The 24,368-nt window shown below is 46.7% G+C and overlaps 1 protein-coding gene across 9 annotated transcripts in view; it reads right to left on the reverse strand.

Annotated features, from left to right (window-relative positions):
- PRRC2B (proline rich coiled-coil 2B) overlaps positions 1-24,093 on the reverse strand; it is a 44,021-nt gene extending 19,928 nt beyond the window's left edge. For 5 of the 9 annotated variants that reach the window (XM_034067876.1, XM_034067878.1, XM_034067875.1 and 2 more), the window contains exons 1-13: positions 23,918-24,064; positions 10,542-10,709; positions 9,399-9,576; positions 9,085-9,187; positions 8,191-8,263; positions 5,202-5,345; positions 4,331-4,572; positions 3,827-3,948; positions 3,221-3,363; positions 2,570-2,663; positions 1,997-2,189; positions 1,303-1,621; positions 475-668 (exon numbers count right to left, since the gene is read on the reverse strand). In XM_034067876.1, coding sequence (XP_033923767.1) covers positions 475-668; positions 1,303-1,621; positions 1,997-2,189; positions 2,570-2,663; positions 3,221-3,363; positions 3,827-3,948; positions 4,331-4,572; positions 5,202-5,345; positions 8,191-8,263; positions 9,085-9,187; positions 9,399-9,576; positions 10,542-10,656 — 1,920 coding nt within the window. In that variant the 5' untranslated portion in view covers positions 10,657-10,709; positions 23,918-24,064. Of the gene's footprint in view, positions 1-474; positions 669-1,302; positions 1,622-1,996; positions 2,190-2,569; positions 2,664-3,220; positions 3,364-3,826; positions 3,949-4,330; positions 4,573-5,201; positions 5,346-8,190; positions 8,264-9,084; positions 9,188-9,398; positions 9,577-10,541; positions 10,710-23,804; positions 23,820-23,917 lie in introns of those variants that run through there. The other 4 variants (XM_034067872.1, XM_034067871.1, XM_034067874.1 and 1 more) reach the window with 4 other exon arrangements.
- Positions 24,094-24,368: the final 275 nt, after the last annotated feature.

Consider the following 24,368-nt stretch of genomic DNA (forward strand, 5'->3'; position numbering starts at 1 on the left):
GGATCAGGCCTACAGCAAGGACCAAGACAGCCATATGGGAAGGAGGCCATACCCCCAGCTTCTCCTGCACACACACAGTTGAAAACCAGAGCCCTGCTACAAATCACATAGTCCCTAAGATCTCACGCTGTCAGGAGACACCCAGACAATCATGTAAGACAAGTCAACATTTCTGACAGCAGCAAGCCTGTGACAAACCTGGCCTGCCCATGCCTCTCCCCAGCCACAGAAAGCCCTAACCACAGCAGCTCCAGCATCAAAGGGTGCATGCAGAATTCACATAACCCATGCAGAGTCCTTTTAACCATCAGACAAGATGCACCTGTAATCTCAAGTACCAAAGAAGACCCCCATTTATCACCTCTCAGCCCCAAAACAGTTGGTTAATTGGGCCTGACAGTGTTGAGAATCAAACAAATGCAATGGTTTGGTGGGAGTCCAAAGGAAGAGGGGTGGTAGCACCACATCTATTACCTGCTGCTGTTGCTGCTGCTGCTGCCTCTGGAACCGTGGGGGAAGAGACTTCTGGTATTTGCTGAACTCCTGTGCTGGAGAGGGAGCTTCTCTGAGCTCCTCCTCACTGCTGCTTTGGGCTGCTGCAACTGGAGCAGGCGTCTCCTCTTCCACATAGCCAGCAGAGGCCTCTTGCGTGTGAAACTCAGGGGTTGCTGCAGAGAACAAAATAAACCTTGAAGATCCCTGCTCATGCCAGGGCTTGCGAGTGCACCACCACATCACAACATGCATGAGTGAGGGCATGTCCTAACTGCATTACTTGGTTGAACTTTATTACAACCATATATATCACATTACACACAATCTCTCTGACTTGTTTTCACAGCTCTAGAAGGCTTTGTCCATCTTGTTTTAGTGATAAATAGGATTTATCAGCCTTCTGCTTAAGCACTGGGGGGGGTAAACCAAGTCTCTTTCCCCTCTTATTCCTTAAACCTTCAAGCACTTAACTGATAAAAGATTTTCTGACCTAGGGCCCAGAAGCACTTTCTCAATCCAGTCACAAGAAGATCAAGAGGCCCATTCCAACGAGGTCTCTGCTAGCAGAGCTGACTGAGCATACATAGAGGCAACCACAGAAGTCTGCACTTGTTTTAACTGGGCTTTTTAAATAAACCTTCATCACCAATCCAAAATACTCTGCAGAGTACATGAAGCAACTGATCTCAAGTGCAGATGAGGTACCCTCCAAACACTCTCCCAGGACCTCCCTGACACTTCAGGTGAGAGACTGGCACAACACAAAAAGGCAGCTCTCACGAGGTGAGGCAAGCAATGTTTCTGTACCTCTACGGAAAGCAGGACCGTTCTCTTGCACAGCATTTTTCTCCGTGCTTGCTGGTCTCAAATCTTCATTCTCTGGGTGTTTCTGGGTCTCCCCACTCTTCTGAGCCAGTTTGCACTTCTGATCAAGCTGCTTCAGCTTCGCAGCACAGGCTGCCAGGCGCTCTTCCCTGGCTCGCCGCTCCTCCTCCTCCCGCCGCCTCCTGGCTCTCTCAACAGCCTCAGAGATCTCAGAGTGTACAAACTTTTGTCTCAGCGGCACCTTTTCTTCTTTATTATCCTCGAGGGACTGCTGTCTGAGAACATTTCCCACTGTGGGTTTCTGCAAAGGAAAAACATTCCTCAATAAGCATGATCCAAACTTCCCTTGTACCTTCAGCTTTGCATCCCACTGAGGAACTCTCCTCCTGACTCCCTCCCCTCCTATTCTCATGCATGCAAATCCCCCTTTTGGTGGGGAGAGTTATTTCTAATTTAATAGCTCCATATTCTCCCTGCCTGACAACCTCAGTGCCCTGGACCAGCTTTAATTTTTTCTGTCTAGCAGGAGTGCTGTGCAGATGGGTTTCTCTCCAGAAAACAAATAATTGAGGAATTCCTCAGCATCCCATTTTCAACAAAATGTCAAACTGGCCTCTTAAGGGCAGCAATGTGTCACATTCAGTGGCACAAACCCACTCACAGGAGTTCAAGCTACCTGGTATTCAGATGAAGAGCTCCAGCCATTCAGCTTCCTCAGAGGCTGCTGTGATTCCTGCCCTTTCCGGACTGACCGGGATAAGCCAACCGAGTCGCTCCAATTCTTTCCTTCCTCCAAGGTGTGTTTGACATCTGCACTGTCTGCAGAGCTCAGGGACAACTGTCGCTGCCTTCTGGGATCCCAGCCATTCCTGTAATATAAACAGCTTTGCTATTACACTTGTTACTTGCCTCAAGAAGCACTTCCACTCTTTATCAAGTGGCAAAGACATCTGACTGTAGAAGAAAGATCAAAAAACCACCAGAACATGCAACATGGTTTTCCTCCTAATGAGCATAAGGAGTAATATCACTACTGGGAGGAGAAAAAAAGCCTGGCATCCTGACACTCAGCATCAAGACCTATGCACATCCTTGGAGCTCATTCACAATGATGGCCAGTGGAATCAACGAAGTTACAGTATGAATCAGAGAGGATCAAGCCTCAACATTTACAACAAGATTTAAGAAGATCCTGGTATTGTTTACTTTTACTGAAACAACCACAGGTGTAAATACAGCCTCTTCTTACCACTTCTGTTGTCTATCTTTAGCAAGAGGTTCTTCCTCTTCCTCATCTTCACTAAACTTCAGTTTTTCGGAGTAATCCACTTCTTCATGAATGCCTACAAAAGGAGGATTATAGAAAGGATGCATGAGAGAAAAGAAACAGGTCCTTTTTCCAGAGAAGGCACAGACAAGCTACTTGGAAAGCCAAGTGTCCACCACTGGAAATGACACAAGTAGTGTGGATCCACACTGCTCAATAGCTGAGCTGGTCCCAGAAGAGTGGCACGAGTCTGGGAGCTGAAAATGAGACAGCCACCAAGCAAGGCTGTGGGTAAGTGGATACTTAATGCCCAGACTGAAAAGGTAGGACTAACTACTCTTCCATGTAGCCATACTGCTATCCTCCTGTTTGGTGTTTTCAGTTTTCAGGAGTCTTCAGATCCAATTCCTTGAGCACAGTGTGATGGAAAGGATCGGAAGGATCCATTGTGTCATCATTTACACCAACAGCAATTTCACAACTACACGCACCACTCTTTGCTTGCCCTCCTTCTGTGGCAGTGAAACAAAGCCACCAGAATACATATCCTGGCTATTTCACGCTTCATCAGGGAAGAGTAACTACTTCACCTCTAAAGTTGTTGCCCGAAGCTGGAGAATGGAAGCACTTTACCTGCCCATCCATCATCTGCATCATTGTCTAGTTCATCCAGCCCTTTTAGGTTCTCTGCATTGATAATGGTGGGCCGAGGTGCTCTCTCCATTTGCTGCCGAACCGGACGTGTTGGGCGGGACAGGCTGGGCCTGTTCTCTTTTCTAGATGGAAATACAAGAACATGCTTAGAAACAGCAAACAGTAAAGAAAAGAATGTAGAGTCAAGTTTGTACCAGTCAATCAGTCCTTTCCTACCACATACTTACATATAACCTCCAACCTTCTCTCCCTGTCTGAAGTTTTTTTTTCCCCTTGCCTACCTGGTACCCACTTTCTAGGGCTGATAGACGAGAGCTGCCACCCTTCCAGTCCAGAATCACACACAACTACTTCTCTTGTCCACTGCTCTTCAGACACACAATGGTTACAGTACTGCAACATTTCAGGTGCTACAGCAGATGGAGCAGAGCACTACTTCTCTAGGTAAAAAAATCAGGTTTCATCTGTGGCTGTCTGCTGCTGCACCTACACAACTGAATCCTTGGCCCAAACACTTGCATAGTTGAAAGTTCATGTCACCACCCTGAACCTGCCCCTCAAGTGGAATGGTCACAGCAGCCTTACCCATCCTGGTCATTCATCTGGTACTGTCTGAAAGGTACCCGGGGCTCAAGCCGAAGCTGAGGAACAGGGAAAGACCCTCGGTCCAGTGATGCAGGGGTCTCAGACGGCTGTTGCGGACACATCTGGAACAAGACAAAGTAGATTAGTCTGTTTTTCCTCCTTGCCACATGAAGGCTTTCCCAGATTAGGATACAACCGGAGCATGGTAGCTGCATCCACACAAAGGGAAACCAAACATTTCACATCTGGCTGCCTAATATGCCACATGCTAATGGTTACCCTCACCAGCTCTGAAGGGAAAGCAGCAACTTTTCCTTGGGCTGAGCAAGGCTGTTTTACAGTACTCCAGCTTCAAAGCGCAAGTACACAACAGGGAAAGCTAAAAACAGATCAAGAGGGATCCCTGAACAAGCCACTGAACCAACTGAACATTGCAGACAACTTCCTCAACCCACACATACATTTCAATGAGGACATTACAGCTGTGGGGAAAGAGCAACTTACAAAAGCAGGTAGCATGTCATGGTATGTAGGTGGCTGGTAGACATTCCCCATGAACTGCGAAGCCCCTTTGCGGACAGGCTGAGCTGGGCGGAGAGACGGCTCCTTCGGGTCGCTGGCACTCACTGAGGAGGGGGCTCCGTCTCCGGTGCTGGGGGTCTTGCTGCCCAGCTCAGCAGGGGAGGCGGTCAGAGATGTGGCAGAGGTTATGTTCCTCCCACCGCCCTCCCTCCAACTGGTGACATCTGGAAGGGAGGTGGTAATTATGTTAGCATTTGTAAATGAGGAGAGTTACTCCAGCAGGAAGTCTTGAAGCTCAAATACTCTGAGTCAAGTCTTAATGCAGAAGAACACCAGGGACTAAGGAAAATTTCTCAATGTGTTTATTTTCCAAAGTGTAGCAGCATCAGCTGTCACTAAGTAATTGCTGCACCACTGGTGTCCTTATTTGTCAGTCAGACTGAATTCTAACCAGCTCTGCTCCCCATCTCCCACAGCTCTAGCCCTGCAGAAGGCCAAGGAGATCATGCACAACACTCCAAGAGAAGCTACATTACACCAGCTACCCATTTCACTTGTGATTCCCTTAGCCCAGGGGGAAAGGGTCTGCTTCGGAACAACACTCAGCAACTTCTGTTAAACAATGCAGCAGATGACACTCCTGATTCCGCTGCCTGGACCACAGAAATCAGGCAGAAAACATCAGCACTTGCAAGTGAGTGTGGGGTCATTTGCTAAGCAGCTGGACACATACGAGCTCATAAAAAGATACAGGTGAATATCTGATATTATCCTGACCTGGCATCCCACTGCCAGAAACAGTGTATGGGGTTATGAACTGGGATAAGGCAGAAAGACACGAGTGTTGACTTACTCTGGGGGCGGAGGCTTGGTCCTGGCCCATACGACGGATCTAAGGCGCCCTTTTCTTTGCCAACCTTGTCCTGCTCGCCAGCTGCTTTCAGCGTCGGAAATTCCTCGGGAGAGAAGGATAACAGTCGGCTTGAGGCCCTTGAACCTGTCAGACAAGTAAGTGTGGGACTCAGAGCAGATCCTTCCACTTCTTCAATTCCCTTACGAGATCAGCCTGGAAACTTGTTTCCAGAGAATCTGAATCTCCATCATATTTAAACCCCTATTACTATCATACCAGCACCTCAGCTCACACCCAAAACACTCTCAGACACTGTCACCAACACGTCTTCACCCAGTACTCCCACACTCTTTCACTTGGGATCTTCATTTAAAGTCACACATTCAACAAAGTCAGAGTGAACTTTCTCAGTGTCCAATTGTTCTTTTAAAGTACAAAATTCAGACTGAGGCAGAGTTATAAATTCTGCAAGATCCCTTACAGCTGACACCTCTTACTAAGTAGTTGACATTTCAGACTCTTTCTGCTCTGATCTCACTCTAAGGGTAAGGCTATTGTTAAGATTTCTGGTGACATACTCAGTGAAAGACCACACATAAGGCCTGAGAGCTATGTGCTCTATCCCACTCTTCCCTGCTCCAGCATTTTTAAGATGCAGATCACTGGCCAGATCAGACCAGCTTCATTTCTAGTCACTAGCAAAGTGTCTTGCTGAGTCATCAGCCACCCCAGAATGACAGCTTTCTGTCAATGTTAAAGATCTGCCAGTGCCTGGAAAACAAACCACAGCAATTCTCCTAAAGCAGTTGGCAAGGTAACACTGAATAAAAGGAAATTGTCAGCATTATTGCACTACGAAGGATTTAAAAGACTCTTTTCTGAGAACTGTTTCTCAGTGTTACTTGGCTAATTCTCTTTCTAAAAAGGGCATTTCAGAATTGCCAGGTTGGAAGTACCAGCAATGAGTACTGAAGACCTGACAGAAGAGGCTCACTTCTTTGTCCCTCTTTGCCCTAAAAAGTCAAGGCTTCTTGAATTCACTTCACTTTCTGGAACTTGCCCACTGCACAAGAGCTTCCACCTCAGTACTTCCAGGGAAGATACTGGAACTGCTGCATGTAGCATCCTCAAATATTTCAGAGAGATGAGAATACACAAAGATGACATTCCTCAAACACACCACAAAACATCTGAGATGTGCCAGGAGTAATAATTTCTACTGCATTATTCTAGAGAACTAGAACAACAATGAGAGTACCGACAACCTGTCCTTCAGAAAAGGCTTCCACCTGCAAGTAAGGCTGCACAATGTAACAACTGTTAATGCACAAGCATTAACTATTTGCTCTCTAATCCATGGTAGCATCACACTGATAAAACTTTGGTGCATCTTTGTCCAAATGGTCCCTATACAGAAGACCACTGGCATGGAGCAGTTCATTATTAATCTACAAGACCACACTTCTTCAGGATATACCCTCCAAGAAAGATTTTATAGCAGTAATACCTAAAAGAGAGCAAAAAGCAAAGGACTTCCCTCTTTGTCAATAATACTAGAAACTACTATATTCATAGAATCATAGAATCATAGAATTGTTAGGGTTGGAAAGGACCTTAAGATCATCTAGTTCCAACCCCTTGCCATGGGCAGGGACACCTCACACTAGGAAAAGCAATTCTTTGATGCCACTGGAGACAAGGTGCAAGGAGATGGGATGGCCTAGAGCAGTCCTTTCAGACAGATTTCCGATGCTTCTGTGATTCAATTACCTTCTAATTAAGCTGCTCTTAGCCACATAGGCAACTCTTTCCTTGGGCTGAGAACTCTATATTGATACGTGTGACCTAGAATGAGTTTTCAAAAAATCTTTTAAAACACTGTTACATGATGGGATTTCAAAACAACTGTAGGAGGTACAGACACAGCAAGTGTCTCACAAGTACTAATTAACCAAACAAGACACAGTCTTTGCACTGGCCACCAACCTCAGGCAAGTGCAGGTCTCTGCTTTAACATTTAGCCTTTCAGAAACACCTTCTCATTAAGGGACTTGTCTCTTAATTATCCCTCATTAAGGAGAGGCTTGTCCCCTTCATTTCTGCAATCTGCAGCTCTCAAATCTCTGCAGTTTCATTCAACAACTGCACGGTGCCAGGTCTGTTCACATTAAACCAGTGGAAATGAGCTGTTATTCTCACTACAGTTTTAACGGTAATACTCAGTGCAGCTGGAAATCACCTCCTGTGTGGAAATGGATGCATGTGAAGACAAGTAAACTCCCAGTTTCTGCTAACACTGCTTTTAGGATCCTGAGTCAAGCAGAACCCATTAGCAGCACAGTTACCCAGGGAGATTTAACAGAAAGGTATCAGCCAAGGCATAGGCAAGTACATCCTGCAACAGCTCCAATGTCACCTCCACCCACTGACACTGGACCAGGGATGCTGTGAGCAGCCTCCCTGAGCACTATCATTATAGCCTCACCTTTGACCACCTAATCAGGTGAAGCTCCCTGTGCTACTAGCCACAGAGATGCCTGTATTTCCAGTCTGCAATGTCCTCCCCTCTTCTTCTAAACCAATCCCTCCACCCTTCCACTCTGCTTTCTGCACCTTTACTACATGCTGCTATGGGCTGACAGAAGATGCTCAAGAAGGGGCATGTGTTTCCCTTCTCCTCCAAAACCTTCACCTCCCAGAACTCCCTGCTGCTTCTCAAGTGCATGAATAATGCTGGTGAATAAATATACCCTGTTCAAGCTATGCCTTGCAGTGGCAGACCTGAACAGATGCAGCTGCATCACTCCAGCCAACACACAGACTGAAAACAAGACTCGTAAGTCCTCTCTGCACTGTAACCAAGACAGCTGTGTCATCATTCCACAGCAGTCCAAGTAGAGAATGCAGAAAGAAATAGAGTCCACTCCATCTCATGCCTATCTGGGAGATGCAAGGAATACCCAGCTCCATTTCTGTTTATCATACTCACCACCTTCTTGTCCTGCTGGCTTTCCATTCAGCTGTGCCCATGACTTTGGTCCACCTGGCACTGAATTTGTACTCTGAAAACAAAACACAAACAAACCCCAACATCCACAGATCAGTGAAGTCTCATGACTGTTTCTCATTTCCTCTCATCTTCATCAACTATTTCCTCAAACCATTCTTCTTTGCTTTCTTCCCTCTAATCAAGCTTTCCCTTTACTCTGTTGCATTTTCCCATAAGGTTCCTCCTAATATTCCAGATTTGTTCCATGCTACACCTCAGCTTGAAGGCTACTCTACCTTCTCACGCATTAACCACCCTCCTCCTCTTCAAAACCTAACTCCTGTCCTGATTTACCTGAACCTCGAAGTCTGGGAACCTTTTTAGACTAAAAGTGTAAAATCTGCAGCACAGAGGGGCCAAGTCCCTGCACTCCCTGAGGAAGCTTTTTCCCTTGCCAGTAGCCTCTTCAGGTCCTGACACTGGCTACTTTATTCACATGACCAGTTCTCTTCCTTATCAAGTCTCATCAGGCTGGGAACAAGAGTTGTATCTGTTGTCACCAAGCAACACTTGAATTAGACCCAAAGTAAAATAGCTTAGAAGTGCTAACCAGCCATCCCACATTCCAGCCATTCTTTTGAGACTGAAGCTAGACTTCCTGCACACACTTGAAAAGGTACAAAAGTAACCTGCACAGAATTATACTTTTAACTGCAGCACAGCATTCCTGGGGCACAATGACTTGGAGTCAAGACAATCAGTTCTACAAGAATTGATTATATAGGAGCTGTTGTGTAAATTGCAGCCTGATGATTCTTACAGACAATTAAAGACAATCCTCAAGCTGTGTGGGGACAGGGAAAGCAGAGTAGCAGTCACAATGCCTGCACCCACCTCCTGACTGATTGACTGTGTCGGCTTCTGCAAATTGGAGACAGATTTCTGCAAACCCTGCTGCGGCAGCGACTCCTGCAGCTGTGCAGCCGTCACACTGGAACTGCAGAGAGACAGCAGAGGGGAGATCAAAGGGGAAGGAAGGCAAGAAGACAGACAGACAACTCTGACAAGATGGCAGCTGCTAAAAGATCAAGGTAACACTGGCTCTACACTGGTACAGACAACAAAGAACTGATCACTTTAAGGTCCGACACACAGCACAGCAGTGCACAACTGCTGCTGCTTGCCTGACAAAACATAGCTCTACCCACCTCTTTTGGTCTGGCTGATCCTGCTTGTTTGCCCATCCTGTACCGTCCTTGGGTACTATAATGATGTTGGGGTCGTTTCCTTTGTTCTCAGACTTCAAGCTAGGCAGGTTTGCAGGAGGTGGCATGCGCCGGGCAGCAGCAACTTTCCCGAGACTCTGTAAGCCATGTCTAGGAATAACTAGTGAGAAAGCAACAACGGCAGGTCAGAGAGGGCTATATCCTGCTAGGTAAATAACATTAATTAGGACACTGTGGCTGGGTTCTGTCCCAACAGAACTGCAAGTCAAACAGCATCACTGCTGCCACGTGAACATACAGGTCATCTCCCACAGGACCATGGCAAGCAGCGTCTGCCATAGCAGCTGGGTAGCAGGCAGCCTCTGAACAGTCACAAGGGAGAGAGAAGTAATTCTCCCAAACAGAAAATGCCCACAGTGTCTTTCAGCTACCTGAGAAAGTACTCCTCTTCCATTTCACCAAGAAGCAGCAGCATTTTCCTTTCACAGCCTGGGGTAACATCCACCCAAGTCCACCTCTTGGCAGAGAGACTTTGGCAATGCAACCCAGGAATTCTGAGGTCTTCATTTTCTAACTCTAGCCATCAGATCACATTTATTAAGATGGCATTTTATGTTCTTTGGTTTTCTACTCCCACACCAAATCCAGAGCCAGTCCAGGCAGCGTTTATGTGTTTTGACCTGACCATCTAGTTTTGGTCATATCTCCACTACAAAACTAACTCACGTTCTTCCCCAGAGCCCTTCAGTCCTCCACTCTTGCCTCACAAAAGGTCTGACCAACTTAAGGCCCTTCAGTCAAGCTTAACTGTCTTGTCTTGGTAAGGCTCTGAATCAAGTTTGCAACCTGATCACTTTGCAGCAAGGATGCAGGGTAAACAAAAGGACATACAGTCCCCCGGCTCTTTTGCTGTAATTCCTCTTCCATGCCTCTACAGTAACAGCAGCACAAAGAAGCACAGACATTTTCCTTGAAGCCCTAATGAAACACAGGCTCAAACACCAGCACAAACAGCTCTGCAGCTCAGCTGCTTCCCGCTGGGCATCCTACCCACAGGGCCTGAATTAGCTCTGCAACACCACTCTCGGAAACCACCAAAAGGAGCTTTCTGAAGGCATTTCTTACCTGTAGTTCTGATAGCTTCTATTGACTTTCCTTTATACTTATCAAACAGGCTGAGAGTCGAGTACTTGCTTTTCCCATCCTTTCCCTTGGTTATTTGCCCCAAACGATCGGACATTGCGATGAAATGTCATCTAGTAAGAAAATTGCTCTGCGCCGCTCCCGATCTGCCTTTTAACAAAAGAGAACCAGGGAAACAACAAATGGGTTACTTAGCTTCAGACAAGTAAAAAGTAAACCACACGTAACTGCTAGAACTGCAGATATCCAGTCAGCAGACACACTAAGGTACAAGGTTTTAACCCTCTTTAGTCACAAGAAGCTTGTGGGATTTAAGATTCCTACAATGAAAAGAACTGCAAGAACACACTTCTCACAGCATCTCTTCTTTTTCAAGCCGCTCCAGTGCTGAAAGAGGTAAGCCTCCTGAAGTATGAGGATACAAGAGAGGGTGGTCAACATAGTCCCTGCTTTAAAAGAAGTCTGACAATAAGCAGCTACACACAAGGATTCCTAAACACAAGTGACAAGAAAGCACTGGATCTTACACCATACTGGAATTTATCATTGGGTTTCCCAGTAAAGCACTGGTAGCCAGGTCTGCAATGTTCAGGATTACGGTTCCGCACTGGCCACAGTTAATGACTCATACCAGCAATTAATGCTTTGAAAGCACCACCTGAAGGCAACAGAATTATTTCTTCAAATTCCCTTTTCCCATCTGCTGGCCATGAGACAGAGTGAAGGAGTCCAAAAGCCCTGCTCAAATTAAACAGGTTCAGACTCTTGAACATGTGGGTTCAGTAGATCTACAATGAATCCTAAAAACACTTGATTAAAAAAAGAGATTACATCTCTGTTGCTGGCACCTTCAACACCTTTTTAGCTATAAACACACTTTTCACAATGGATGTGGTTTGTTAATTTTTCACTCTGATCTTTTTGCTGGCACAACATGCTGTGATTAACACCCTTTACGCTGTCAGCATCTTTACTTTCAACTCTTGGCTCTTAGACTGAGACAAAGCTGAAACATGGGGAACACACACACCCTAGGTCAGCTTTTATGTCAGAAAATAAACTTTGCTTACTCTCAATGGATCTTTCATTTTTCTCAAGCATGATTCTCCGTTCTCATTTTTCTCAAATCTAGAGGCTCAATCTAACCTTTTCACACATCATTTAGACTTCCAGATTTCTTGTTGCAAAGCCTCCACTTCGAGCCTAGAACTGCTGGCAGTTTTATTACGTTAGATCAGAAACCATCTGCTAGATCCCATCTTAAGGCTGCAATTTCTGCTAGAGTAACACAATTATATATATATATGTATCAATATATATCAGCCCTTCCCACCCTTCACCCTTTCTAAAACTCATCCAGCTGAAAGCATGTTTTAAATGCAGTCAGAATCACTCTCTGAAAGTAAGTGTATCTGACCAGAGGCTACAAGTTCCACCAGCAATGCCTTCTCAAAAGTGATTTCCAGGTAAGAGGATTAACCCATCACACATTATGTACAAAATACAGCACAGACTACGAATATGTTGGATACATCCAGTTTTGAGAATGTGCTGCTATCTGGAAATAGGTGAATAAAGCTTATCTAAAGACTGTTGCCAGGGGGCAAGTTTCTGACCAATAAATCTGGCACCATGTAGGGTTCATTCTTGCATTGCAGGATTTATATCAGGCCTGGCAGGAGCAGGAAGCCGTGGACTGTGTATGCTACAGCAAGCAGCGTGGTCAAGGATAAGGGAAGAAAAGCATTTTCTGCCACTCAATAACAGCATCAATGAGATATCTGGGGAAAAACACGAGGCTTCACAAAAAGCCTTTGGTGGATCTCCACACAGAGCCACGGCACAAAGGCTTGCAGAGGCAATGGGGCTGGCCAGCGTTCTTGAGGCACCTTTTCCTGCAGAGTAACAAACAGATCTTGGCTCCAATCTGTTTCACTCTTTGCTCAAATGGTCGCTGCATGCCAAAGAAAACAACAGCTCCTCCCACACTTGCCCATTTCCACTGTATGTTATTAGTAGGACAGACATAAAAGAGAAAGAGAGAAAAACCCAGTGATTAGCATGGACTTGGCAGGAAAGCAGAAGCTGGGCTGAGAACAATGACCTGTTTGAGCTGGCAGAGTTGTGGGGAGTCCCGGATCAGAGAGAGTAGCAGTGGGCACTGCATGCCAGCCTGCAGCTGCGCTGGCAGGAGCACAGCCACCAGCTCCTACAGGCTCACAGAAGGAGGGAGCCTAGCTCAGGGTCTATCCACACCACGTCCTGTACCTGCCACACACAATCCTAAGCAACAAAATTCACTGTGAGGTTTACAAAACCCAAACCAGACAAAGTAAGTCAACATTAGGAAAAATGAAAGGAGCTACCACATCAGGTTCAGGACTTGGGTAATAGAAAATCCCAAGTTCCAGAAAGGCAGCACATGAACAGCACAGAGCAGAATGCTGCTAAAGAGAAACCCTGACAACCACTTATGTAACTGGGTCTCAGCTGCCTCTTGATTACATCTTGTATCATTAAAAGGATGCAGGCGGAATAAACAAACACTTCAGAAAAGAGGGGCTGAGGACACTTTGGGATAAAGCCCCCTGTCAAGCTTTCTGGGACAGCCACAACTGCTGTCTGGATAAGGGAAATTTACTTTGAACTTCTCCAATGCCTTGAAACTGAAAAGGTGAAAACAGCTTTCTGTGTTATGCGTATGCTCCAAAGGGGAAAATGAGTCCATGGAGAGGTAAGGCAATTTCCATGGGGTCACTGTGCAAAGAGACTGCAGTGATGCTGAGCCGGGTTGGAGCCATCCTGCAGGCAGGAAGGACCTTACCGTTGCCTGTCCCTCCTGACAGCAGATCTGAGCTATCCATGGGCATTACTGGCCATGGCTGTGCTATATTCCCATCACACAATCAAGGAGGGAATCCTGGCAGGGATCATCAAGGCCTTCCAGAGTGAAGGCAATTTCTGATAACATCAAGTTCATTAAGAACTGACCTGCCAGCCTGCACGCTTCTTATTAGGAGAGCCAGAACCAAAAGGCACATGCCAAGGCTGATAACTGACAGCCTCAGCAAGCCTTCTGAATGGTGCTCAGGGTCACTGCATCTGAGAGCTAACCCTGAATAAAGCATTATCCCCTGTTACAGAGAAATCAGAAAGTTCCATCACCAGCATTCCTGCAAGGTTTCTCTCTGGGTTTACTGAGCTCCTTGGGGGAAGGCTCGCTATCAGTTTTAGCATGGAGTTTAACTGTTCCCATTGTCAGGACCAGCAATGCCTCCTGTAACATCCAAAGACAGCACTGGAGTGCAAAATATGGAGTGTATTAGAAGAATCAGAATATACTGCAGTGTGACCAGTTACATTAGAGACTCCAGAGTACAAATAACTGCACCAGAGTCAATTCCTGGGCAGAGAGCTCTGTTACCCACAAGTCTTTATGTCCACATGATGTTGCCCTGGATTTGATGTTTGGGTATTGACCCTGTCCAACTGCTTTTTAAAGGTTGATGTTCTAATCCAGAGATCAACCATGACATTTTAAGTGCCAGAGCATGCAAACCTTGGAGCTGCAGCAGGGATCTACTGCGCATGAGGAGCCCACCCTGCAAAAAGAACCATGTGAAAACCTTGAGGTACTGGCTCTGGTAACAACTGGAAACCCCCAAGCTGAAAATACAGCCAAAGGGAGAGACTCCTGACAAACAGGATTGTCTGCAAAGCCCTTTGTAAATCTATGTATGAACTAGGCTGGGCTGCTGTTTTATTCACAAGACTTCGATGGAACTTGAATACCTGGAAGGTAGCCAGCCTTAATTAAGCAGGGCAAACAGATGTATGAAAGGTAACACACACACACACACTAGAAGGAATCGCTTCAACTACTCACACACCACTGGGCTCTACACTGAGCACAATCACCCAGGGAAAGGACATGAGACCACTGCAAACCTTCACTCCTTCACAAACAGCAGCAGTCACAAAGACAAACCAACATAATAGAAGGGAGATTCACAGTGAAAAGGCTTTTCTCCAGAAGCAGAAGATTTGACCTGAAGTTTTATATAAATTGTTCAGAAAAGGTTGCAGAAGCTGAACTGTACTTTCAGAGAAGTGTTGGGAGTTGATGTTAAACTGACATCTTTTGTGCTCTCTCAAGCTACTGGTAACGTGAAACCTTTTAAAAAGCACAACATAGTTTTACAGAAGATGATGGATGTTGTGTCTTCTTTAAAAATACACATGGTGAATTTTGCTGGTTCTTTTCATAGCTAAACATTTATCTGTCAACACAGATATAACTGCTACTTCTTTTGGACCATGTCCCACCCGGAATCACCTATTTGTGAAACAGTCACCTGTCTCAGTGATGAAGGACACCACTGGCTGCCATCTGAAGAGCTTTGGTGAAACAGCGTGACCAGCTGCCCTAGGGGCTTGGTGCCAGATGCAGTCAGATCCTGTAGAAGACCTCTTTGGGCCAGGTAGACACCATCAGTCTAGTGGGAAAGGGACCAGATAAGCGTTCAGTTCCTAGAAGAGACTGTTTAGTAAGGGGAGCAACAGCAGAACATCAGCATCTGAGTACAAAGTCAACAGGTTCAATGCAGAAGAGCTGTGCAGCAGGCAGAGGATTAGGATATCAAGAGTCTAGGCCACAAGAAACCACTTGCTGTTACTCTATTGGATTGTTTCCACAGGGAGATACCAAGATTTGTTGGTACATCTGAAAAAGGGCCTATCTAGATCGTGAATGTGGCACCAAATCCTGACAGACAGGGAGAAGCAAGTCAGCAGTCTGCAGTACACAGAAAAGACAGACACCCTGTAGCCAAGTTTCTGATTCACAAGGGGAGACCCTCCTTGCTTAGCTCAATAGCTGTACTTGGCAGCACCAGTTCTTTTAGTTCTGCACGATTCCAGCTTCATTCTGCATCTTGCCTCCCTGTGAAAACAGGGAATAGGAGACCAGGATCACATCTCCAATGATATATTGCAGAGGTATGCTGTTAGCTGAGTAATACTCTCAGAGGCTGTCTGCCAAACCTGCCCACTGGCCAGCCCCATCATCAAGCCTCTTTAAGCCAAACCATCCTGGATTCGAGACATGCAGCAGGACCATGAAGTCTTCTAGACAGCACATCTATCATTAGCTCTGCGGTGTGGAGCTCTACAGGCATGAGATAAAACATGACGACACAGCAAGCAGAAAGGGCATGTCCTGTAAGATGACCTGACCTCGTTTTCTCAGTTCTGTCTTCACCAAGCTCACCTGCTGTCCCCTCTTATAAATGAGCCATCAGGCTGGGAATCACAGCTCCTGTTCCTGAGCCACTGCACAGTTCTCAAGAAAATAGATCTTCCTAATGTCAGGTCTGGCCTGTAAAATACAGAAGCTTCACATCTCTGCAAAACAACTTTCCCAGCGCTGGGAAGGAAGGCAGGCAGGCAGAGGCAGCCAGAAAGGGTGGATCTGTAACTTACTGTAAAACACATAAAGCAAACTGGATTCTGAAGAACAGCTCAACTGTATTTACACAAAAACATTAACAAGTTCTGTGGTCCCTTCTGCAAGGGCTGGACAGACAACACCACACCCTGGAAAGGAGCCCTGACCTCTGGTAATTGAGGATGCAGACAGGGCTAAGGAATATTTCATCCTGAGGATGCAAGACTATGGCACAGAGCAAGAAAATCAGTCAGAAAGCTGGGCCACAGCCCACAGAGTGCTTGTGAGATCCTGTGCTCATAAAACTCCCTCTCCTTTTCAAGCAGCAGCAAGCCCAAGGTGTGCAGTTAATTCTTTCCTTAAAAGGACCATTTGTCTACAACAACCCTCCAGAGAAACAGAGCCAGTTTTCTGCCCACCTGCCCCATCACACCATGAAAAAGGTACTGACCTGTTGGTGCCAGCTTATAAGGAAAGAATAGTTTTATCTCAAACCCCAGAGGAAGCACTGCAGGGCTTTCATACCCCTCAGAATCAAGAACTAATTACTGCAGGGAGGCAGCAAGGTATCTCACATGGAAGAACCGACTACCAACATCACACTTGCCCTCTCATCCAGGCCATAAATGCTTTTAATGAGACAAGACTCAGCACAAACTGACTCTGATGAACCTCTCCATAAATCATGGCTTAGAAGCCGTGAGCTCCTGTAGGCACTTCAGCAGCAGGACACAACAGAAACAGAGGAGCATATTTCTCTGCTGTTTCACATTTCAAGAGGCAAACCCCAGAGAAGACAGAGCAGCTCAGTTCAGCAAGAACCACCTGCAGCCTCTACAAATCCAGACCTCAACCACTGTAGTACAAGAGGAAAGGGAAGCAACCTAGGGATCTCCATGAGCTGCCTGCCCAAAGGAGGGCTCATATTTAAACACAAATCTTTACCCTTTTGAGTTGTACTTACACTCTGGCTCCTCCATAACCAAGGCCCAGAGCAGAAGCACACTACCTACAGCCTCCAGAGTGATTCCACCTTCCACTCCATCCTGCTCAGATTCCTCCAAGATCTGAACATCCAGGGAAAAGACAGATACAACATCCTGGTCCCTCAACACCAAAACAAAGTGGCTGATCAAGAACAAGCCATTTAAATCCAAATACAGAACAAATAGCTGACATAATGCTCTTGGGCAAACCTGTTCAGAAAGCTCCTGGCAACATTCAGCTGAATTGTAAGGTAAACTGGGCATTTAGGTATCTGAGCAACAACAGATTGCAAGCAGCTGGTATGGATCTACTGATAGATAACAGAGCTGGTGTTATCAGTTCTATTTTACAGGCTAGGTAACCAAGGCAGAGAAACAGTTTGCACAGCTAAGCCGGTAGGCAGTGTTAAATATCCCAGAGCTCAGGTTTCTGCCTCAGCCACCTAAACCTGCACTGCCAAGACCCCACAGCTCTTGATTACAAATAAGATGTTAAGAAGAGTCAAACAAGGAGGGAAAGTACTGCAGCAGCATCTGCCATGTCTAGAGCAACCACTTCCAAGTGGAAGGGACTGTCCCCTTACTCTGCATTTCAAGGTGGTTAAATTCTCTTAGTCCTGACACTTGTGCCACATAGAATTTTAAAACTCATCACAGCAATGATACCCACATAGCTCAGGTAAGATACAGCAAGAGCAGCACCAGTGAAACACCTCTGCTGCCAGCTCCAGAATCCAAGAGCCTCTTGGAATCCTTAGATGTAGCTCACCTCAGAGAGCCCTCAACAGCCAGGGCAAGCAGAAATACTGTGATCAACTGCTGCCAGCAAAGACATACATTCTGGTGAGTGACCAGAGAAATTCTTCCAATGAAATCACAAACATCTCACGCATCCTTTACCTGCTCCCAAGCTCAGCAGCTTACTCCATCTCTCAGCAGTGAACACAGGTTTTAAGGCAAACAAGCAGAGAGAAAATCAGAGATGTCATGGCTCCAAGAGATGAAATCAGAGCAAAGCTGGCAGTCCTTAGGGTTAACAGTTATTTTTTTCAGCAAGAGATACAGCTCTTTACACAGAAATGCCATCAGCTGTTGAGTAAACAGCTCTGTTTTCTCTGCAGTCTCAGGAAGGATCACACTGGAATGGGGAGGGGGGTGTTTACCTTGTGCTGAGGAGCCTCACTACCAGATCTGAGCTTTGGATGAACCTCTCCACACTCTCAGGCTGCCTGCTAACTTCAGGGCCTCAGCTCCCACTCAGGTTATGCACAAACGGTTATCTTCATGAAGACTAGAGATAAAACCCAATGATCTCAACCAGCAGGAAGTAAGCACCAATCCCTCACTGCACACACAAGGCAGAGGTTCCTGTACATCCCTGCTGAGCAGATCCCTCAAGTCCTGTTCCTCCCAGAGGCACTGATGGGAGCTCCTCTGGCAGACACCTTTACATCCAGATGGGCCAGTACCAACACTGCAGGGTACAAAGCTGCTCTGGCAAGAGCTGAATAGATTTCTCTATCAGATTGTTTTGATTTCCCACAGCCATCAAGACTGATGCAGCCAGTTCAAACCATTAACAGGATCACAAACAGTTCAGAGCAGCCTGCAGTTCATAACCACTGCACTAGCTGAAGCTTCCAAGGAAGTATTCCTCCAGGTTCCCCAACTTTACTGACTCTAGGGCAATGCAGCATTGCACAGCAATTCTTACAGGAAGCATGTTCATAGGAGCCATTTGCACTATGAATGACTGCCAAGGATGCTAACAGGAACCTGACACAGCTACAAAGTGGTAAGAAAACATGTTACATGCAGTGTGATTCAGTACTCTGGAGAAAGGAGCTTTACATAGCTTTAGCTTTTCTGGAGAGCTAAGCAACTTAACACTATGCACGGGGCATCTGGACTATGCTAAGCCAGACAGGAAGTAAAAACATTTCACAGATGCTTTAATTTACACAGATATTTGCAATGCATGATTGACAAGGTGTGTAAGCGTCATCACTTCATTTTCCAGATAGGAAAATGACACCACAGAACTCTGCAGCTATACTGAATGCCAGAGCACGAAGAAGACCCTTCATCTCCCACTTTCTGGGGCTGGAAACAACCCTGTGAATCACACTGCCTTCCTAACCCTGTAAGCCAGCAGCAGCAGAAAGCCCTTCTCCAGAGGAGCTCTGGAGGAGCAGGTCTGCATGCTGGAATGGGGAATGCTGCGAACACCTCTCAAATAAAAAACCCCATACACTGCTTTCACTACAAAAGGACCACAGGCATCACTTAAGGCAACATCTTGCTCAAGCACAGAACACTGAGACTCTTATAACACTCAGATCTTGTGAACCTGCTCCCAAGTGACAACTCGTGAAGTTTCAATCTCTAGGTGGGAGCTTGATTCTTTGGTTATTTCAGTGAAAGATAAAAGCCATACTTCATACTATTCCAGCAATGAAGAAGTGTTTCTTGAGCATGTCCCTGCTCCCCCTGCCTGCTTCACAACCCACTCCAAACTCCAAAGAAGAGCACTCAATGCTTTTGTACGGGCTCCCAGCCCACATGCAGGTAGGAAGAGCTGAAGAACCTACCCCACAGCAGATCTCTTCCAAAAAAATCACTATATTCCCACACAAGGGGGAGGAGGTAAAGTCCCAGTGCAAGCTCTCCAAGCTTGTCTCTACTCATTCCTTGCAGTGCCACCACTACAATTCCCATCTTAACTGTCTCAATGGCTACCCCAGAAGGGTTCTTCCTTCAATGTTAACTCTGCAAATACTATATGGTTTATTCCCCCTAAGTGCTACGCATCTGCAATAGCTCAAAGGCTACTGAGGATGCTTCCAACAACTAACTGAAGCTCTATGGACATCTGAAGTACTACAGTCCAACAGAGTAGCTCTCTTGGCCAGATCCTAGGGTGCTCTTAGCAAGTCCTCGCTTTCCTCCTGGTATTTTCCCTGTATTTCTTTGCACTTAGGCCTGGCTCACCTTCACCTCCCCTTTCATTTTTTCATGCTTCAAACGTGGCCATTACCTCATCCCTTTCATTCAAGGTATGATTGTTTTCACCAGTCCTTCATAAAATAATACCTGTAGTATTTTAAAGTTCCTTCCAGTCTACCAGGACCTTACTGAAAATGTAAGTGGTCAGAACCCCAATACAGACATGGTATTTTGGTTGCAAATACAACGGCCGCCTGCAGAACTGCACATAAACTTTTTAACACCTCAAAACCATCTTCTGCCCTCACAGACCCCATAGTACTGTAAGTCAAGCAGCTTCATAACCTACCAATGCCACAGGTAAATACACAGCTACTAGACCAGCCTCCAATCCATTTCGATTATGGTCCCAATGCTCCCAGACCAAAAAGAGACCAGAATTTACAGCTGTACATGTCTCAGCAGCTTTGCTCCAAAACAGACAGCTCATAAGCTCCAACTTCTCAGTAACTTCCATGCAGGAAGCACACGCGCATGCAGACAACATCCTGAATATTAGAAGTTACTCACTAAAAATTAGACCAAGTTACATTTAGTGAGGCTTCACAGTAGAACACAATCTCCTGCTTTAGCTCCATATTCTCCTGTGAGAAAGAACCTGTTAATCAAACCACATGGGTTTTGCACATATCTGCAAAAGCCCCTTCAGAAGGTGCTTTGTGACGTGATTATTGCAATAAAGCCACTTCATTTCAACAGTTAGAAAAAGATATTCTGCAAAGGAGAGAGCTGCACCTCCCCAACCCTCACCTGCTCAGTGTGTATTCACCTGGTTGTCTGATACCCAACAGATTCACAGTTGTATTTCTTCTGTTCCCAATGGCAAATTAGTGATAAGGAGCTGTGAAATTATCGACCTATTAGGAGAATGAGTCACTGCCACATGAAAAACAAAACCCACTTACAAGGCATGATTAGCTGAAGAGCAAGCAAGGCCTGACACTGAGACAACACGTTCTTTGCCAAGTTGCAGAATAAACGAGGAATCTAGTAAAGAGGCACAGGGACGTTCACAGAGGTCTAGCCCTTGGAATAACTCCTCTTCTTCCCTCCCTGACGTTACCATGATGTATTCAGTAAGTTTCTCCTGTTCATACTGCTTCTATTCCTACAAGAAAACACCCAATTACAAGTGGAAATACCACTATAGCAAAATCTTTTTTTACAGACTAACATCATAAAAGAAAAACTAAAATGGCTTGCTATTATTTTCAACACAGCAGCACTTAAAGTTATCCAGGCTCACCCTTGAATGTTTTCAATTGATCAGGTAAGCACAATGAAGGCCTTGAGCAACCAACACTTCTGAACCTTAAATAGGAAGATAATTCTGCAATGGATAATCTAATGGGCTCTGGAGGCACTACCAGACATGCCAAAAACATGGTCCTGTCTTTTCCCAGTTACACCTCAGATGGGATATCCTGGAGGAGGAGGAGGATGCAGAAGCATCAGTGCCACACACACGCGTGCTGGTGGCTGCCTGTCTTTATACCATCCCTCGGATACTGAGGCATGCTGCGTCAGGCCTAAGCCAAATACAGACACTAATGCCACCCCTGCTTTCAGGAGGAGGTTGTTCAAATAAATTGGCCTTTGAAGTTGGGTTTTACACAAAGCTTTAATAAAAGACTTCATTGAAATGTGGCCATAAGCTTAGAGCATTTTCATCAAAATTCTTTAGGAACATTACTCATATTTATTAAAACTAAAAGACTTCTAAAACCTGCATCTCCTTTCCAGTATTCATATGGACTATTTACTTACTTCTCCAGCTTCAGCCAGCTGGCTGAGTTTCACTTTTAAGCTCTCATGCATTCACAGAAAAAGAAGAAAAAGCCCACAGTTCATCCAAAAATGCACTGTAAGAGCAAATTAAAATTCTCAGAATTTAGAAGGAACAAGTCACCAAGACATTATATAATGACAACTTGGGAAATCTATATAAAACTCATGGTTTATAACTTCTCTTTTTTTTTAAAAGGAAAGGTATCTGTTCAAGTCATGTAGAAATATATTTGCTTATCAGTGAAGACTGCTACAAGTGTCCTAAAATGTGTGACTTCTTTAATGACAACCAAGCAAACCTCCACCTGCAATCTCAAACAGAATTTGTGATTTGTCTGAATAGGATTTTTAAGCTGAACTTTTTATCTGTAAAAAGACTAGATCCTTTCAGAGAGGTTATAAAGGAGAGGTCTTGTTTACCATAGCCCAAAAATAGACTTTGCTGCCTAGGAAGAACCTCTTAGGCCACAGTCCTGAATGAAGTAACACTGTCCATGATGAACCCACAATGACCCCAGATGTGCTCTGGATAAAACCCAGACGCATTTACAATACTTCATTTGGAGTGAAAAATGCACGGAGCTATTTCAACTTTTCAGAGAGAAATTAACCCAAACCCATGATTTTCCATCCTCTCTTTAAATTCTACTTTCAGAACATGGCCTTAGCCTCCCTCTCTCTTCCAGGTGATTTTCCTTCCCAATCCCTGGCCCACAGCACTAGGTTTTAGGACATCGGAGTTTAAATCCCACAACGTACATGGAAAAGTCAGGTCCAAAAGTAACAACCCTGCCAGTTTATATCTTGAGTAATCTACTTCTCAGGAGCCCATTCTCCAAATCTGGACTCTCCATGGAGGAGACCAGCTACTTCTTCACTATGAAAGGGCCCATTCCAGTGGAGGCTTCATGCGCATCTGCAAGACAAGGCTTAACGCAAACCAACCTTCCACTGTACACCTTGATTCAGTCCTGGAAGAGGTAGGATGCTTTCCCCTAAGCAGACTACAGCTGATAATGCAGACACTGTGCTTATACTTAGTATCAGTTCCTAGAAAGAAACATAATTACCAAAGTCCTAAACATTTATGTTTATTATATGTTATCACCCCAAACACCAGTACATCAACATACAAATACTTGAGGAGTTGATACTTAAAAGAGTATCTTATCCTCTGCGGGTTCAGAAGACAGAAACAAAACAACTTTCCTAGCAAAACCCACAACTCCCTCATTCAACCCCCTTTTTGCCAGCTTTGAACCTGGGGATCAGGGCACTTTTTAACCACCTGTTTAATGAGAAAACCCCTCCTTGTTCACAACCAACACTACTACACAAACCACCCCCCCAGTGAAGACGCACATGTGTCCCAGGACCTGCAGCAGGAGTTCCCCACCTTGCAGCACATCTGCTCCCCTACGGAGATGAAAAACTCCCTTCTTACACCAGACAAACCCCATCTTTCCAGCCCCACCTCCGGAGCTCGCCCAGCACCAGCGCACACAAACTCCATCCCCGCTGCCCCCAGCCCCACTACCGCATTTCAGCCTTCGGCCTCAACAACCCTTTTGTAGGCTCCGGCACAATAACAAACCGACCGAGCCTTCTGGATGCCAACCCCCCCCCTTGTTTTGCTGAGACACACACACGGCGCGACAAAAATATCTTTGTGTCACACTCCAGACGATGGAGAAAAACAACCTGCCCCTGCAGCGGGGACCCCCCGGCCCTCCATCACCCCAACACGGGCTGCACCCCACAGGGATGGCCCCGACCCCCGCCCCGGGTGCAGGAGCCCGGACAACGGGGCCCACCGGCCTCCCCGGGCCTCACCGCGGCCCTCACCGAGGATGCGGCCGGGGCAGGCCCCGCGGCTGCCCCCGGCGCCGCCATCCCCGCGGAGCGGCCGCACAACGAACACAGGCGGCTGCGACAGCCCGAGGATGGAGGGGGGGGCACAGACCCCCGGGCTGGGGAACCCGCTTGGGCCCCACCGCCGCTTCCCCCCCACACACACACCGGGAGGCCGCGGGGTGCCGCAGCCGCTGGCTCCGGCTCCATTTTAGGGCTGCCTCGTCCCACCTTCCCTCTCCCTCCCCTTCCTCCTCCTCCTCCCCCCGGGCCCCACTCACCGCCCCAAATATCCGCGGCCGCCGCCGGCCCCCGATACCCACCTGTGGTGGTGGTGGGGAGCCGGGAGTGCCTGGGGAGCCGGGTGCGGAGGGCCGATGGGCGAGGGGCGCGGCGGATGGCGGCGGATTGCGCGGCGGCGGCGGCGGGCTGCGGGGCGATACGGGATCTGCTGCCGCTCCCTCCTCCTCCTCCCCCGGCCCGGCCTGTCAATCCGGCTCCCTGCGCACAGCGCCGTCTGCAGGGCCCCGCCGGCACCGCAGGGGCGGCCCAAGATGGAGGCGGGGTGCTGAGGGGGGGACGGGGAACGGGGCAGAGTTGCGGTTGTGGCGGCTGCCTCCGGCCCCCGGTGCCTCTCCTCTCCCCGGCCGGCACTAATGGAGATATCACCTCAGAGCCAGCAGGGCGGATGGAGCCTCGGGAAGGCAGCAGGAGAGGGGATACCCCGATCCC

Source organism: Melopsittacus undulatus, chromosome 11 (assembly GCF_012275295.1).
Source record: "Melopsittacus undulatus isolate bMelUnd1 chromosome 11, bMelUnd1.mat.Z, whole genome shotgun sequence".
NCBI lineage: Eukaryota > Metazoa > Chordata > Aves > Psittaciformes > Psittaculidae > Melopsittacus > Melopsittacus undulatus.